The sequence below is a fragment of the Sinocyclocheilus rhinocerous genome, unplaced genomic scaffold (genome assembly GCF_001515625.1).
Source record: "Sinocyclocheilus rhinocerous isolate Xijiao unplaced genomic scaffold, SAMN03320098_v1.1 scaffold1285, whole genome shotgun sequence".
Classification (NCBI taxonomy): Eukaryota; Metazoa; Chordata; class Actinopteri; order Cypriniformes; family Cyprinidae; genus Sinocyclocheilus; species Sinocyclocheilus rhinocerous.
In genome coordinates this window covers 460,734-473,607 of record NW_015645559.1, presented here as the reverse complement: position 1 = coordinate 473,607, position 12,874 = coordinate 460,734, and the positions used below count along the sequence as shown (strand labels likewise).

At 35.0% G+C, this 12,874-nt stretch overlaps 1 protein-coding gene across 2 annotated transcripts in view; it reads right to left on the bottom strand.

The window, feature by feature from the left end:
- Positions 1-4,290: 4,290 nt before the first annotated feature.
- LOC107706662 (TFIIH basal transcription factor complex helicase XPB subunit) overlaps positions 4,291-12,874 on the bottom strand; it is an 18,689-nt gene continuing 10,105 nt past the window's right edge. For both annotated transcript variants that reach the window (XM_016510448.1, XM_016510447.1), the window contains exons 11-17: positions 10,528-10,712; positions 9,004-9,206; positions 7,732-7,828; positions 6,035-6,152; positions 5,775-5,893; positions 5,498-5,647; positions 4,291-4,766 (exon numbers count right to left, since the gene is read on the bottom strand). In XM_016510448.1, coding sequence (XP_016365934.1) covers positions 4,629-4,766; positions 5,498-5,647; positions 5,775-5,893; positions 6,035-6,152; positions 7,732-7,828; positions 9,004-9,206; positions 10,528-10,712 — 1,010 coding nt within the window. In that variant the 3' untranslated portion in view covers positions 4,291-4,628. The remainder of the gene's footprint in view (positions 4,767-5,497; positions 5,648-5,774; positions 5,894-6,034; positions 6,153-7,731; positions 7,829-9,003; positions 9,207-10,527; positions 10,713-12,874) is intronic.

The following is a 12,874-nucleotide window of genomic DNA, read 5'->3' as shown; positions in this document are numbered from 1 at the left end:
GTCAAGGCCGTAACCTGGGACCAAAATAATTTTTATGTAATGCCGAAATTATGGCGAAAATAGTTTATCCTGGAGATGATAGCCAATGACGGTCTTTTAGCCTCATATTTATATCATGAAACAATTGTCAAAAATTAAATAGGCTATTTATCATACGTTTTATCTAGCCCGCCTTCTTTGATCTGACTGGCCATCTCATTCATTTTGACATTGACAAGCGCTGTTAAAATGCAACTTTTAAAACTTTCACTCTTAAAAATAAAGGTGCTTCACGATGCCATAGAAGAACCTTTTTTGTCTAAATGGTTCCATAAAGAACCTTTAACATCTGAAGAACCTTTCTGTTTCACAAAAGGTTCTTTGTGGCGAAAGAATTAAGGTTCTTCAGATTATAAAAAGGTAAGAAAGAGATGGTTCTTTAAAGAACCTTTGACTGAATGGTTCTTTGTGGAACCAAAAATGGTTCTTCTATATGGCATCGCTGCGAAGAACCTTTTGAAGCACCTTTATTTTTAAGAGTGTTCTTGTCATCCTAACAACAAACAAAGCGGTGCGTCATGCATGGCAGCAGATATTATGGCAGGATTCATAATACAGGATATCAGCAAATACTGAGGGGACAGTTTGGCTATAGGCTACTTCTAAATATTGAGGGGACTTGTCCCCCTCTGGTGGTGGGCCCTGTAAAATAAGATTTGGATTTCGTATCCCTGCGCATCTCTTGGCCAAGTTTCATGTCGCTGCATGAGTGCAAATGTATTTTTTGAGTTCATGTACTCTCAGAAAACAAAGCTGTCAAAAGGTAGGCTATATGTTACTTTTAAAGTAGGCCTACTAATATGCACTAATGTATCATTTAGGGGTAAATAAGGTACAAAGATGTACCTTTTAGCCCTACCTTACTGCCCTTTTTTTCTGAGTGTCCCATCAGGCGCTTTGAATCAAGTGTGTAGTTTGCTCTCTCTTTTTTTTAATTGCTCAGCTCTGGGTAGGACACTATTGGAAACCTTCCCACAAGCTTGTTTTTGAAGTCCTGGAAAAAAGGGGGATTCATCTTCTTAGAACAGCTTAGGTTGTACTGGGGCATACAGCAGGAATATTCACCCTAAATGTTGGTTCTCATACTCATCTACATACTGATCCTCATCCCCCTCCTCCTCTTTTTCTTGTAAAACCTGTTACATGTATTGTTCCTTTCCTTTTATTGCAAACTGCATAATCTAAATACCTAATTTCTTAAGTGTTCCCAGCATATGTTAAATGTTCTGTTAGCGTGTTTACGAAGCAACTTAAGACTGTATGAAAAGACTCACAGAGTCCCGCTGTTTGAGGCCTCTTGTATTTAGACCCTCTTTTTTAATAACAAGAGAAAATCAAGCTCAGAATGTTTATGCCAGATTCTCATCGTAAGAATTAAATACGAATCACTGATTCAATTTATGCTTCAGAAAAGAACTTTCGTGTTCCATTGCCTGCCTCTATTTAAATCTTTCTGTATCCTTCATATTAAACTATTGATCACTTTAACTACACATGCAAAGACACAGAAGGAAAGCCCACTGATTATCCTTTCTAGAGAATTCACATGCTTGCTTGGTATCAAAACCGCTGTCTCCGAGCCAAGCGGATCTAGTTACTTAAAGGGATAGTACACCCAAGAATGAAAATTTGATGCATTTCTCCTATGTACCTTCAGCAGGTATGTCAATAATCCTAAAGTGTGACATTTTTTTAAAATTCCAGCTAATCTATCAATAAATGTGAGCTCATAAATTCTATAACAATTATGAATTAGAAAACTGTTAAAGTATTACACTGTCCTAAAGAAGGTTTTTATTGTTATTGTTAAACCTATACAAAATGCCATATAAACTGTATATAAAATGCATGTATGTATATTTGTGTGTGTGTATGTATATATATATATATATATATATATATATATATATATATTCATATTAACATAAACTCCACACCCAATAACAAAACAAAAAACAGATGTATTCAGAGTATTAACTCCATAATTAGTCAATGCACCTTTGGCAGTGATGCAGCCTCAGGGTTTTTTTGGGCTATGATGCAACAATTTTGTACTCCCTGAAGAAAAGAGAAAAAGCCTCCATAATATGGTAAGTGTTAATCAGCCCCATAGCTGACAGTCCAAACCAAAAGCAAACTGTCAGAAGCAAAGGACTGGTTCACTCAGCATAGTTCCTCACAATTTGACATGTAGACAGCAGTGACAAGAAATCACCATGCCTCACAAATGAAAGAATTTACTGAAATGACGAAAGACAAACAATTACAGAGAAAATCATTGTGAAAAGAGACTCATACACTGAGATATATGATATCTATTCAGATGTCATTGCTTGAACCAACATTACATTTCCTTCAAATGATCACTGGATCACCCAGAATTAAACTATAATCATAATCTTAAAAGTTGCTGTCGAAATAAAGCTCTTTTGTTTTTGCAGGTTGGTTTTGTATTATGAACATTTTTATGCCTTTATGGCAGTTTTTTTTAGACGTATAGAGAAAGTAAAACTATACTCACATAAGACTATATAAGTATTTATAAGTGTATAAACATAAACATACATATGGTGGCATCTTAATTTTTAGTACAAATACTTCATCTCTCATTTAATTTATACTTAAAAATGCTGTCTAAGAAATATTGTAATATTGTTAATTTTAAATGAATATAGCATGTGATACTGTCATGGTACATATATCAACTACCCATGTGTCTATACAACATGTGTCTGTTACAGAATGAATGTGTTGAGGTAGCTGCTGAACAAATAACTCGTTTGTTTTGCGGGGAAGCCACAGGAAACAAAACATCTACTGGCAGGATGGGATTAATATGCATTTTATATATGAAGAGATGAATCATATGGCAAGAACATCAATTTAAAACTAATAATTTGCATGTTCCTGTAGCTCAGCTGGTGGTAAAAACACCAAAACAACAGGTTTAATTAACATAAACTGGCTTTAATTAGTTTGCACACTGAAGAATGTGAGGCGTGTTCTTTTAATATCCATCCATAATAAGATTACAAACTCGGGTATTAAGAAGAATGGGGATTCCAGATTTCTCCTAGTGTGAAAGACTAGGATTATATGATTCAGCAAATCACGTGAAGTGACATGGGGACACATACCTGTGTTGGCTGGAGTGGTTACCTCCAGCACCATTGTGAGAAGAGGATTACATTTACAGGCACAAGAGATCAACCAAGTTCATTGTAGAAAAAAACATTGCATTCCCTAGATGTACAGTGAGATAAACAACAAAGACTTTATTTCCACCCTATATCTTGATTTTTGGTAAAGGGATAATCCACCAAAAATTGTTGAAAAAAAAAAAGATAATTTGAAGATTGCCTCAGTGATTGCACAAAAGAAAGTCATGCAGGTTTTGAATGACAAAGTGAAATTTTTCTTTAAAAAAAAAAAAAGTTATGAAAAGAACCATGAAAAAAGCCACCTCACTATTTAGTTAAACTTATACTTAAAAGTTCAAGTTATGCAAGCATGGTTAATTGGCTTGCTAGTCAGCTAGGACAAATTTTACATTACATGAAATTCTAATAGAATAAAAAGTATTGTGTCATTTAGTCACCCTTTAGTTGTTCCAAACCTGTATGAGTTTCTGGTCGCCATTGACCTTAATAGTATTCTTTTACATACTACGCATGACAATGGAGACCAGCAACTGCTTGGTTACCAACATTTTTAAAAAGTATCTTCTTTTATGTTTCACTTTTATGTTTCACAGAAGAAAGAAACTCATACAGGTTTGGAACAACTTGAGGGTGAGTAAATGTTGACAGAATGTCCACTTTTGGGTGAACTAGTAGTACGATTACTGAAATACTTTGTTTTTTAAGCAGTTAAACTTACAGCTTCGCTATAAGAGATGTGGCTGCTGCCAAACTCTGCGGAAAGCAGCACAGACTCCGGTAATTCACAAACGCTCTCTCTCTCCAATTAGTCCGTTACTACTTCTTTGGAATTGATAAGAAAATAGTTCCACACAAGAGCATTTTTATGAACAAAAACCTAAAAAAATATAAGTGTAGTAATTGATTCTGGACTGTTGAATTTAAAAAAAATAATGCACACCACCCTCACTCATTGTATACATTAATGCATTACGAACTAACAATAATATCTTAATAAATGAAAATTAACCAAGATTAATAAATACTGTTCATTGACAATAAGATACCTAATGCACTAATAGAATCTTATTAGATAGTAAAGTACATTTTATTTGCTAAAAGTTCACCAGTAAATTTCACAAACAGGCTCTGTTTTGGCTTTTGCATACTGTACAAATTTCTTCCTTCAGTTTCCATTCAGTTTCTCACAACAAATTAAAAGAAATCATCCTTATAATAACAAACATCCTGTTTGTAATACTATACATATTAGATTTTTTTATCTTTCTGAAATTACAGCAGTTTTGCTTCTTTCTCACAGTCTTTAATTTGGTCTGTCTGAGACAAGCAGCCATGAAGTGTCTTTTATTATGATGCTGCCTGGGCGTCCCAGGAAGTGGCCTGGTCTCTCCAGATGCTGTAAATACATCAGCCGTGCCGTGAGTGTATTCACTTGCGGAAGCGTTTAAACAGAGGATGGACATTCTTGCCAGCTAAAGACTTGCCACTGCGGGACGTCTGGTATTCCATGTAGACGGCATCGTCTGCACCAGACATGGAGCTCATAGTTCCCATACGGCGAGAAAACTATAGAAATGGTTCAAAAGTGGAAAAACAAAACAAACCACAATCCTTACTGACACATTAAGCAGGTTAACATAAATCATCTTGACACAAATACAGATTTAACCCTTGAATGTACATCAATGCTCTAAACCATAAGCAGAAAAGATGACAGGCCATATGGATCAAGAACTAAAAGTGCTTGGCCTGTTCTCAGTTGACCTGAACATTTGATTTTCTCACTTAGTCATTCTAAAGCTTCTGGCTTTTTCTCTTTTGTTGGATAAAAAAGGAGAAATATTGAATAAAGTTGTCTTCTATAGATAATATACTAAATGGAATGGAGACTGAGGCTGTTAAGATCAAAAACATAAAATGAATCAATATGACTCTAAGGGCCAGATTTACTAAACAGGGCAAATTAGCATTAGAGCGCAATTCCATAAAAAACGCAGATGGGAGGGGAAAATTCTTTGGGTGATTTACTGACAAGGTGCACATTAAAGAACACAGACGCAACAACTCATTTCCATAATGACCAGCACAGCATGACCACATTGCTAAATATCTGCTTTAATGTTCCACAGAAGAAAGAAAGTAAATGACAAATGTTTCATTTTTGGGTGACCATTCTTTTAAATCCGAATAGAGAGCAGTGTTTGTCATTTCTGTGGTTAATGATCAAGATCAAAACAGCACCTCACACCCAGCAAACAAATGAGGAGGCAGAGAGGAACAAAAACAAGTGGAGATACCTGTGGCTTCCCTCCCACGTCTCCCATCACCACTTCCTCTTCTGCATCAAGATCTGATGCTGCCAGAACTTTGTGCAAGAGCTGCTGCTGTTCCTCACGAGAGGAAAACATCAAGTCTTCCTCCTCCATCCCAGCCAATTTTGTGATCACCTAAAAAGAAATGAAAAGAATGAGATGTGACAGACTGAGACTCATTATTATTACTATCCAGTTTGGCCACATTTCCAAACAGCATAATCAAATTCAGGTGTTTGCAGGTCAAATATGATCTTGAAACCTTGAAACTGTATCCCTGGTCCACTAGGAAGCGCTGTCTCTTGGTGGAATAAGCCATTTCCTGTGTGTCCTGCGAGACGAGTGAGTAAAAGTAAGCATTGTATTCTTCCGCGACCATACCTGTGCAGAAAAGACACGACAGGTCAGTTTTAGTTTGAAATTTTGTCGGATAATCCGATCATTAAAAATTCATCCAAAAATATTCAATTGCAATTCCTTCAAGGGTTGTTAGAGTCATGTTGACTTCCAATAGCCGGTTACCTTTCTTGGCTCGCAGCACTCTGCCCAGTCTCTGAGCTTCCTGACGGCGAGAACCGCCGTGAGACGAGATCTGGATTAGCACGTTTGCCTCTGGCAGGTCAAATGAAGTATCTCCAACCTGACAGAAGAAGAAAACAAGAGAAGACAGAATAAGAATGGAAGATGACAGCCGTTCCAATGCTCCAGTAATCAACAAGCAAACCAGCAAAATAGGTCTGTAAAAGTCAAAATGCCTAAATCTTTAATGTGAAATCAGACAAAACGGAACAAATATGAGAAAACTAGGGCCAAAAACGTAAGATAGACATGGCTGTGTTGCATTTCAACATCTAACACACTGTAAAATACAATTTGAAGCCATTCAGTTAGTTTAGTAATATAATAGTATACACTGCTAATTTCCTGGAGTTAAAACTAAAGTTTTATCACTAAATGTAGTTTAGTAATTTTTTTTAAATGTAGTTTAAAACGAATTTTGTTGATGTTGTATACAGGATGGAATGCTGTTTCAGCTAATATTTTATAGCAGAATAAGGCAAAGGCATTTCATGAAGATAAAAAGATGCAAATGAACCTATTTAGAAAGTAAATAAATAAATATGGTATTTTTGTAGTTGTAGTTTTTGGTTTTCAAAAGCTTTTTTAGACATCCGCAATTACATTATTATTTAAAAAAAACGTATGCACTGTCTCTATTACATACCGCCTTTTCTCACCCCTACCTGCAGCCGTCTCCTATGCAGCTGCTCTTATTTGAATAGCCTGACTTTTGAGGACAATCGTATCAGCACACGTGCATCATGTTTCCCATCAAATCATTTCCAAACATTTGCATTAAGGTACAATGTAAAGTTAATGAAGTCAAGCCAGCATCCCAGCATTCCTGAAATCAGTGTCTCAATTAGACAATCATACATAGACATGAATGTTTTGAACCTTTGTTGGATGTAAAATGTCTAAAAAAAAAAATTTCATATTTTTCTAAAAACGAAAGGCACATGTAAAATGAGTAATGCATTGTTCCATATAAATTAAAACTAAAGTGTGTAACCTCTGCAGCACTGGCATCATCAAAATAATGGTTATTTACTGCTTTATTTACTTTATCATGATTTGTGGACACAAGGGTTTAATCTCGACTACATTCAGAAACGTATTTAGTCTGCTAGAATTTGAAAGATACATAGTTTTATGATGTTTTAAACAGCAAGCAGAGTGTTGTAACACTCCAAAGAGAAAGGAAAACTTGAAATAGCATCATATGACCCCTTTAAACGAGTTATGCCAAAAAAAGAGAAGCTTATGGTAAAAAAAAATGGCTTAACACATCTTAGACACATGAATGTTATTAGCATTTCTAAAGCACCTAAAATGCAGAACTGTATTTCTTTTCTTGAAATATAGTTGGAACGTCAAGTTCTGAAGGGAATTAAAGGGTCACGTCAGTGTACTTCACCTCTGCTGAACTCTATTAACTTTGCATTTACAGCAACACACCAACTTCTGACTGTGTAAAAGTAGTGTTGAGATTGAATTAAATGCTGCTTAAAATGAAAATAATTATTTATTGACATAGGTTGCAGACTTTTTCATTTGTGTCAAAGAGGCTAAGAATAACACCTCAGAAATTAAAAGTTAGAAATTAAAAATACTAATCTACATTTTCACAGGAAAGTGAGCAAAGGTAGGCCATTTACCTTGGAGATGAAGATGGTATTGATTTTGGGATTGTGTTTAAAGTTCTGAAGGATCTGCATACGTTCTCCTTGAGATGTGGGTCCATAAATATACGGTCTGATGAGAAAGAACAAAAGAGAATGTATGTGTACATATGTACATGTGTACCAAAAATCATATATATCATCATATATAGCATGTTGAAGAAGGGAGTTCACATGCTTACATATTTGCTAAAATATAATATAATACATAACTCGAAGCATATTTTTAGCAGAATCCCATTGTATGTTATTATATATAAAAATGATTCAATTATATAAATAAAAATATAAAGAAACCACTGAAAGTTTGCAAACTTCACCTCACAAACTCTCAAAGTCCTACAGTGTCGCCATACAGTATGAGATTTAGAGTATAGCCTTTCGAACACACTTTGCACACTTTACAAGGAAGGAAAAGCCCATTCATTTGGTAAAGTTAAAGGTGATTAACAGCAAAGTAAAGCTGATTATAGGTTGCGCCAGGGACAGTCTCATAGAATTGCTTTCTAGAACACCCAGACACAAACACAGGTTTGCATCATGGCCTTACAACATACAAAGTTCTGAGAAATACTAAAAAAAAATACGTTTTTGTGGATCATTTGAGCTCCGTTGAGCTCTTGTGTAAGCTGCTCTTTAGCAGCTTTTAGTAAGTTTATGACTTGGTTGATACTGCATGTTTCTGAACTCTTAACATACTTGAGTAGCATTAAAATGAAAAAAAAAATACAACTTTTGTAATACAGTCCTGAAAAGACCTTGAAGGGCCCAGAAAAAATTCATTTTCTGTATAAAGAAATTGCATTTAGCAATATTGCTTAAACTTTTCAAGACGGACATAGCATGACCTCTTAACCTTTTATGACCTTTTAAAACTCATGTTTCATTAACTGAAAAACAGCACTACCCAAGAGAGTTCCATCAAGAAGAAAAACTGCTTTTACAAAAAAACTGCTGCTTGTGTGAACAGCAGATGTAATGCAATTTCTGGAACAGCCAATCCGCCAATTTAACAGTAATTAACCAAAAGTTTTATGTTAGAAAGCACCTAACAAGCAGTTAATTCGTGCATAAATCAAGCTGTCTTTTTTCTGATTTTCAAAAACCTTTTAACTAAAAAATATTCCATGCTAATAAAGCAAATTAAAGGGAAAAATACTTGGAAGCCACTGAAAAAGTGGGAAATGACTATTGAGCTTTACAACAAAGCACTGGTGTAAGCATATGTGTTTGAATGAGAGGGATTACTTGTTCAGGCGGATGGCATATTCTTTCAGAGCGAAGACGTTGTCGGCAAAGACGATGATCTTGTCGTTTCTCCGCTCGTGGAAGCGGATCAGGAACTGACATGCACGGAACTTGTTGGGATTCATGGTGTAGAGCAGAATTCTTTTCTTCGTCTTTATGGCCACATATTCACGATAAAACTCAGGAGACATGGGACACCATACCTATACGTACAGAGAGCGAGAGGGAAACGTACTGTAAGCTTAAAGCACACAAAACAACAATACACATCACTCTTTACATTTTCTACAAAACCCATCGGGTTACTTCACCCCTCCAATTAGCTTGATTAGCTACATGGATTAGCTCCTCAAAAGGTTTAACCAACAAACTCTCATGGGCACTAATCTATGAAGCTTCTATTTAATTAAAACAGCTTAAAACGTATATGAAAGTTATTATATACATGTAAACCTTATCTATAGATTTTTATATACACTAAAACGAAATAAACTAGTGCTGTCAAACGATTAATCGCGATTAATCGCATCCAAAATAAAAGTTTTTGTTTACATAACATGTGAGAGTGTACTGTTTATATTTATTATGAATACACATGTATATATTTAAGAAAACTAGGTTGTTTATATATTAAATATATTTAGAAATAATATAAATTATATGAATATAAATATGTACATGTACATGTAAATATTTTCTAAATATCCATTCTGCATGTGTGTGCATTTATATATACATAATAAATATACAGAGTAAACACACATATATTATGTGAACAAAAACTTTTATTTTGGATGCGATTAATCGCGATTAATCGTCTGAGAGCACTAGAATAAACTAAAAGTTTGAGTTTCTAAACATGATGTTAAGAGCTATAAAAGGAATGTTTTTTCTTTAGAATAATCAGATACTCTTATTTACATCTAAAACTGTATAGATATACTTCAGTTGAATAAAAAATAGTAACTGTGAAAAAAAAAAAAACATTGAAAATAGAATTTCCATGACCTTTTATGATTTCTTAATTTCCAAATTTTTTTTTTTTGTAAAGTTTTCCAGGACTGTAAAAACCCTGTATACATATAATTTATAGCCTAATCTAATTTATATATTTGACTTACTGACTAACTTGACTGCAACAGATTTTATTAAGTTAAAAAATGCTAAAAGGTTTACCAAAAAATGTGATAAATGCTTTGCATTGGAGTTTTTTTATATATTTATAGAGCCTTTTTGTAAAGATGTTGTTCAGCGTACAGTGAACAATGCATGAGTCAGCACATGTGGTACTGTATTTTCTTTGTACGCCAGGCTCCAAAGCCTCCCAACACAATGTTTCACAATTTCATGCACCTTGTTGACCCCCTGACAAGGTTCAGACATCAAGTTCAGACAAGTTCACATTATGAAATATGCACATGAAAAGATCTTTTGTTGTCTTTTTTGCACTTTGGGGAGAAATGTTCGATTTCTTTCCTGTTACATAATTGTTTCAGTAAGACAATTAATATTTCAAACCCTCACCTCAGCACACTGGACTTTAGCAATGTAACCACTGTTCTGTAGTTCCATCCAGTTTGCCTCATAGAGCTTCGGCCCAATCAGGAAGTTCAGATCCACAATCTTATCATCCTCTCTTACTAGTGTGGCAGTGAGACCCAGTTTACAGTGAGCCTGGACTATCGTCAGAACACGACGGAACATCTTTGCTGCAATACAAACACAAAACAGTCAGGAATCTGTATCATTTTCACTTGTTATTATGTTATTTGTGTTTAAATAATTTCTCTGCTCTCAATAAAAGTGAAATGCTAAGCTAAGAGACAAAATTCCACCCATTAAGAAGATATTCCTCCTATAATAACTGTAATTTTGCTTCTCCACAATTTTCTGATTTAAACAGCTGAAAACAATGGAAAACAAACATCTGAGCTTGATGTGAAAAACAACCTCATTGGTTCTGCTTCTGTTTACCATATGTGACCCTGGACCACAAAACCAGTCATAAGTAGCACGGGTATATTTGTAGCAATAGCCATCAATACATAGTATGGGTCAAAATTATAGATTTTTCTTTTTATGCCAAAAATCATTAGGATATTAAGTAAAGATCATGTTCCATGAAGATATTTTGTAAATTTCCTACGTAAATGTATCAAAACTTAATTTTTGATTAGTAATATGCATTGCGAAGAACTTAATTTGTACACTGTTAAAGGCGATTTTCTCAATATTTAGATTATTTTGCACCCTCAGATTCCAGATTTTCAAATAGTTGTATCTCGGCCAAATATTGTCCTGTCCTAACAAACCATACATCAATGGAAAGCTTATTTTTTCAGCTTTCAGAAGATGTATAAATCTCAATTTCTAAAAATTCACATATTTTATGTGCATTATGCATTTGCTGAAATCTGAATAAAAGCCTAAACTAAATCTCTTCATCATATAAAGTAGGGCTGGGTAAAAAATATTGATATCTCGATTCTCGATATTAATCGATTCTCATTTTTACGGTCTTAAATCCCAAGAATCGATCAGTCTAGCCTGTTTTCAGTTAATATATCGCAATAAGCATTGTGCTTTGGTACTTTTAATATGAAAAAAAGTCTCAGATTTCAAATTCTATCCAGAATTGCAGAATTCAAACAATAAATGCCATTTTGGCCATAGGCGGAGTTTCACTTTTATGCTTGGGGGGGCACCCAACTGGCAGACGAGCCACAAACACTTTTTTATATGTTCTACATTTCATATATTTATATAACATATATTCAAAATTAAAAATACATTAAAAAAAAAAACTGAAAAACATACTTAATGCAGAAAAGCCGCCTCTTTTTCCGAATTGCGTAGATGACCACTGTCTTTCTTTCACTATCTCTTCTCTTCTGATTGTTTTTCAGTCAAATCGTTCTCTATGTGCAGTAAAGAAAGATCTGAGAATCTGTCCTGTGCCACTGAAGATCAGAGCCAGATTCTCATCATAACTGAGAAACTTTCTGATGTAGGCGAACCAATGGGCAGCGTGAGTGCAAACTGCAGTAGTCTGAAAAAGTTTGGATATTTGTCCTTCCGTAGCCTACTTCATCTTTAAGTTTCTCAAGAGTAATCGGCGATGCGATCGCACATTTCACAAGCTCCACTTCAGCGGTCACAGCCGAGGGTGGCTTGCGTACATGCTTAAACTGAATACTGCATCACACACCACACTCAAGGCCATCGCTTCAAATGACTCAGTCCACCACATTTTTATTAGCGGGTTTATAAAAAACAACAACTAATATTTGTTAACTTGCTAAAGCGGGAAAATAACGAAAAGGGAGTCCTCTCATGTCCTCTCAAGTTGAGAATCATCAATCACTCGTGAGGATATGGGGCTTAAATAATTAATTTAGCCCAAAACGTACTTATTAGGCTATTCTAACCACTAAAATAATAAGATAATACAAATAAAATGAGAAAATGTAAATTCTTTCATTTTTATATTTTATTCATAGCTCAGACAAAATCATTACTGGCTCTCGTCTGGGGGCCCCCCTAAACTCCGCCTATGGTTTTGGCGCTGTTTAATGTGGAGTGACAGATCGCTGTAGCGCCTCAGTTCAACAGACGCGGCAGCGCGTAGCGCACGTGAACTGATCATCTCCTCCACATTAATACCAGTTTCAGCACAAAATAAACATGACTAAACATCCGAAGATAAGTTAAAAGAAAGAGTACAACTTTACAATCCATATCCTGTCTCATGTAATCGCTCAATCTGTGTTTCAGCCGCGCAAAGACGTCAATATAACGGCTTGTAAACAATGTCACGTAACGTCACATTTACCTCAGAAAAAACATATTCGGTGACCATAAACTCATTAGT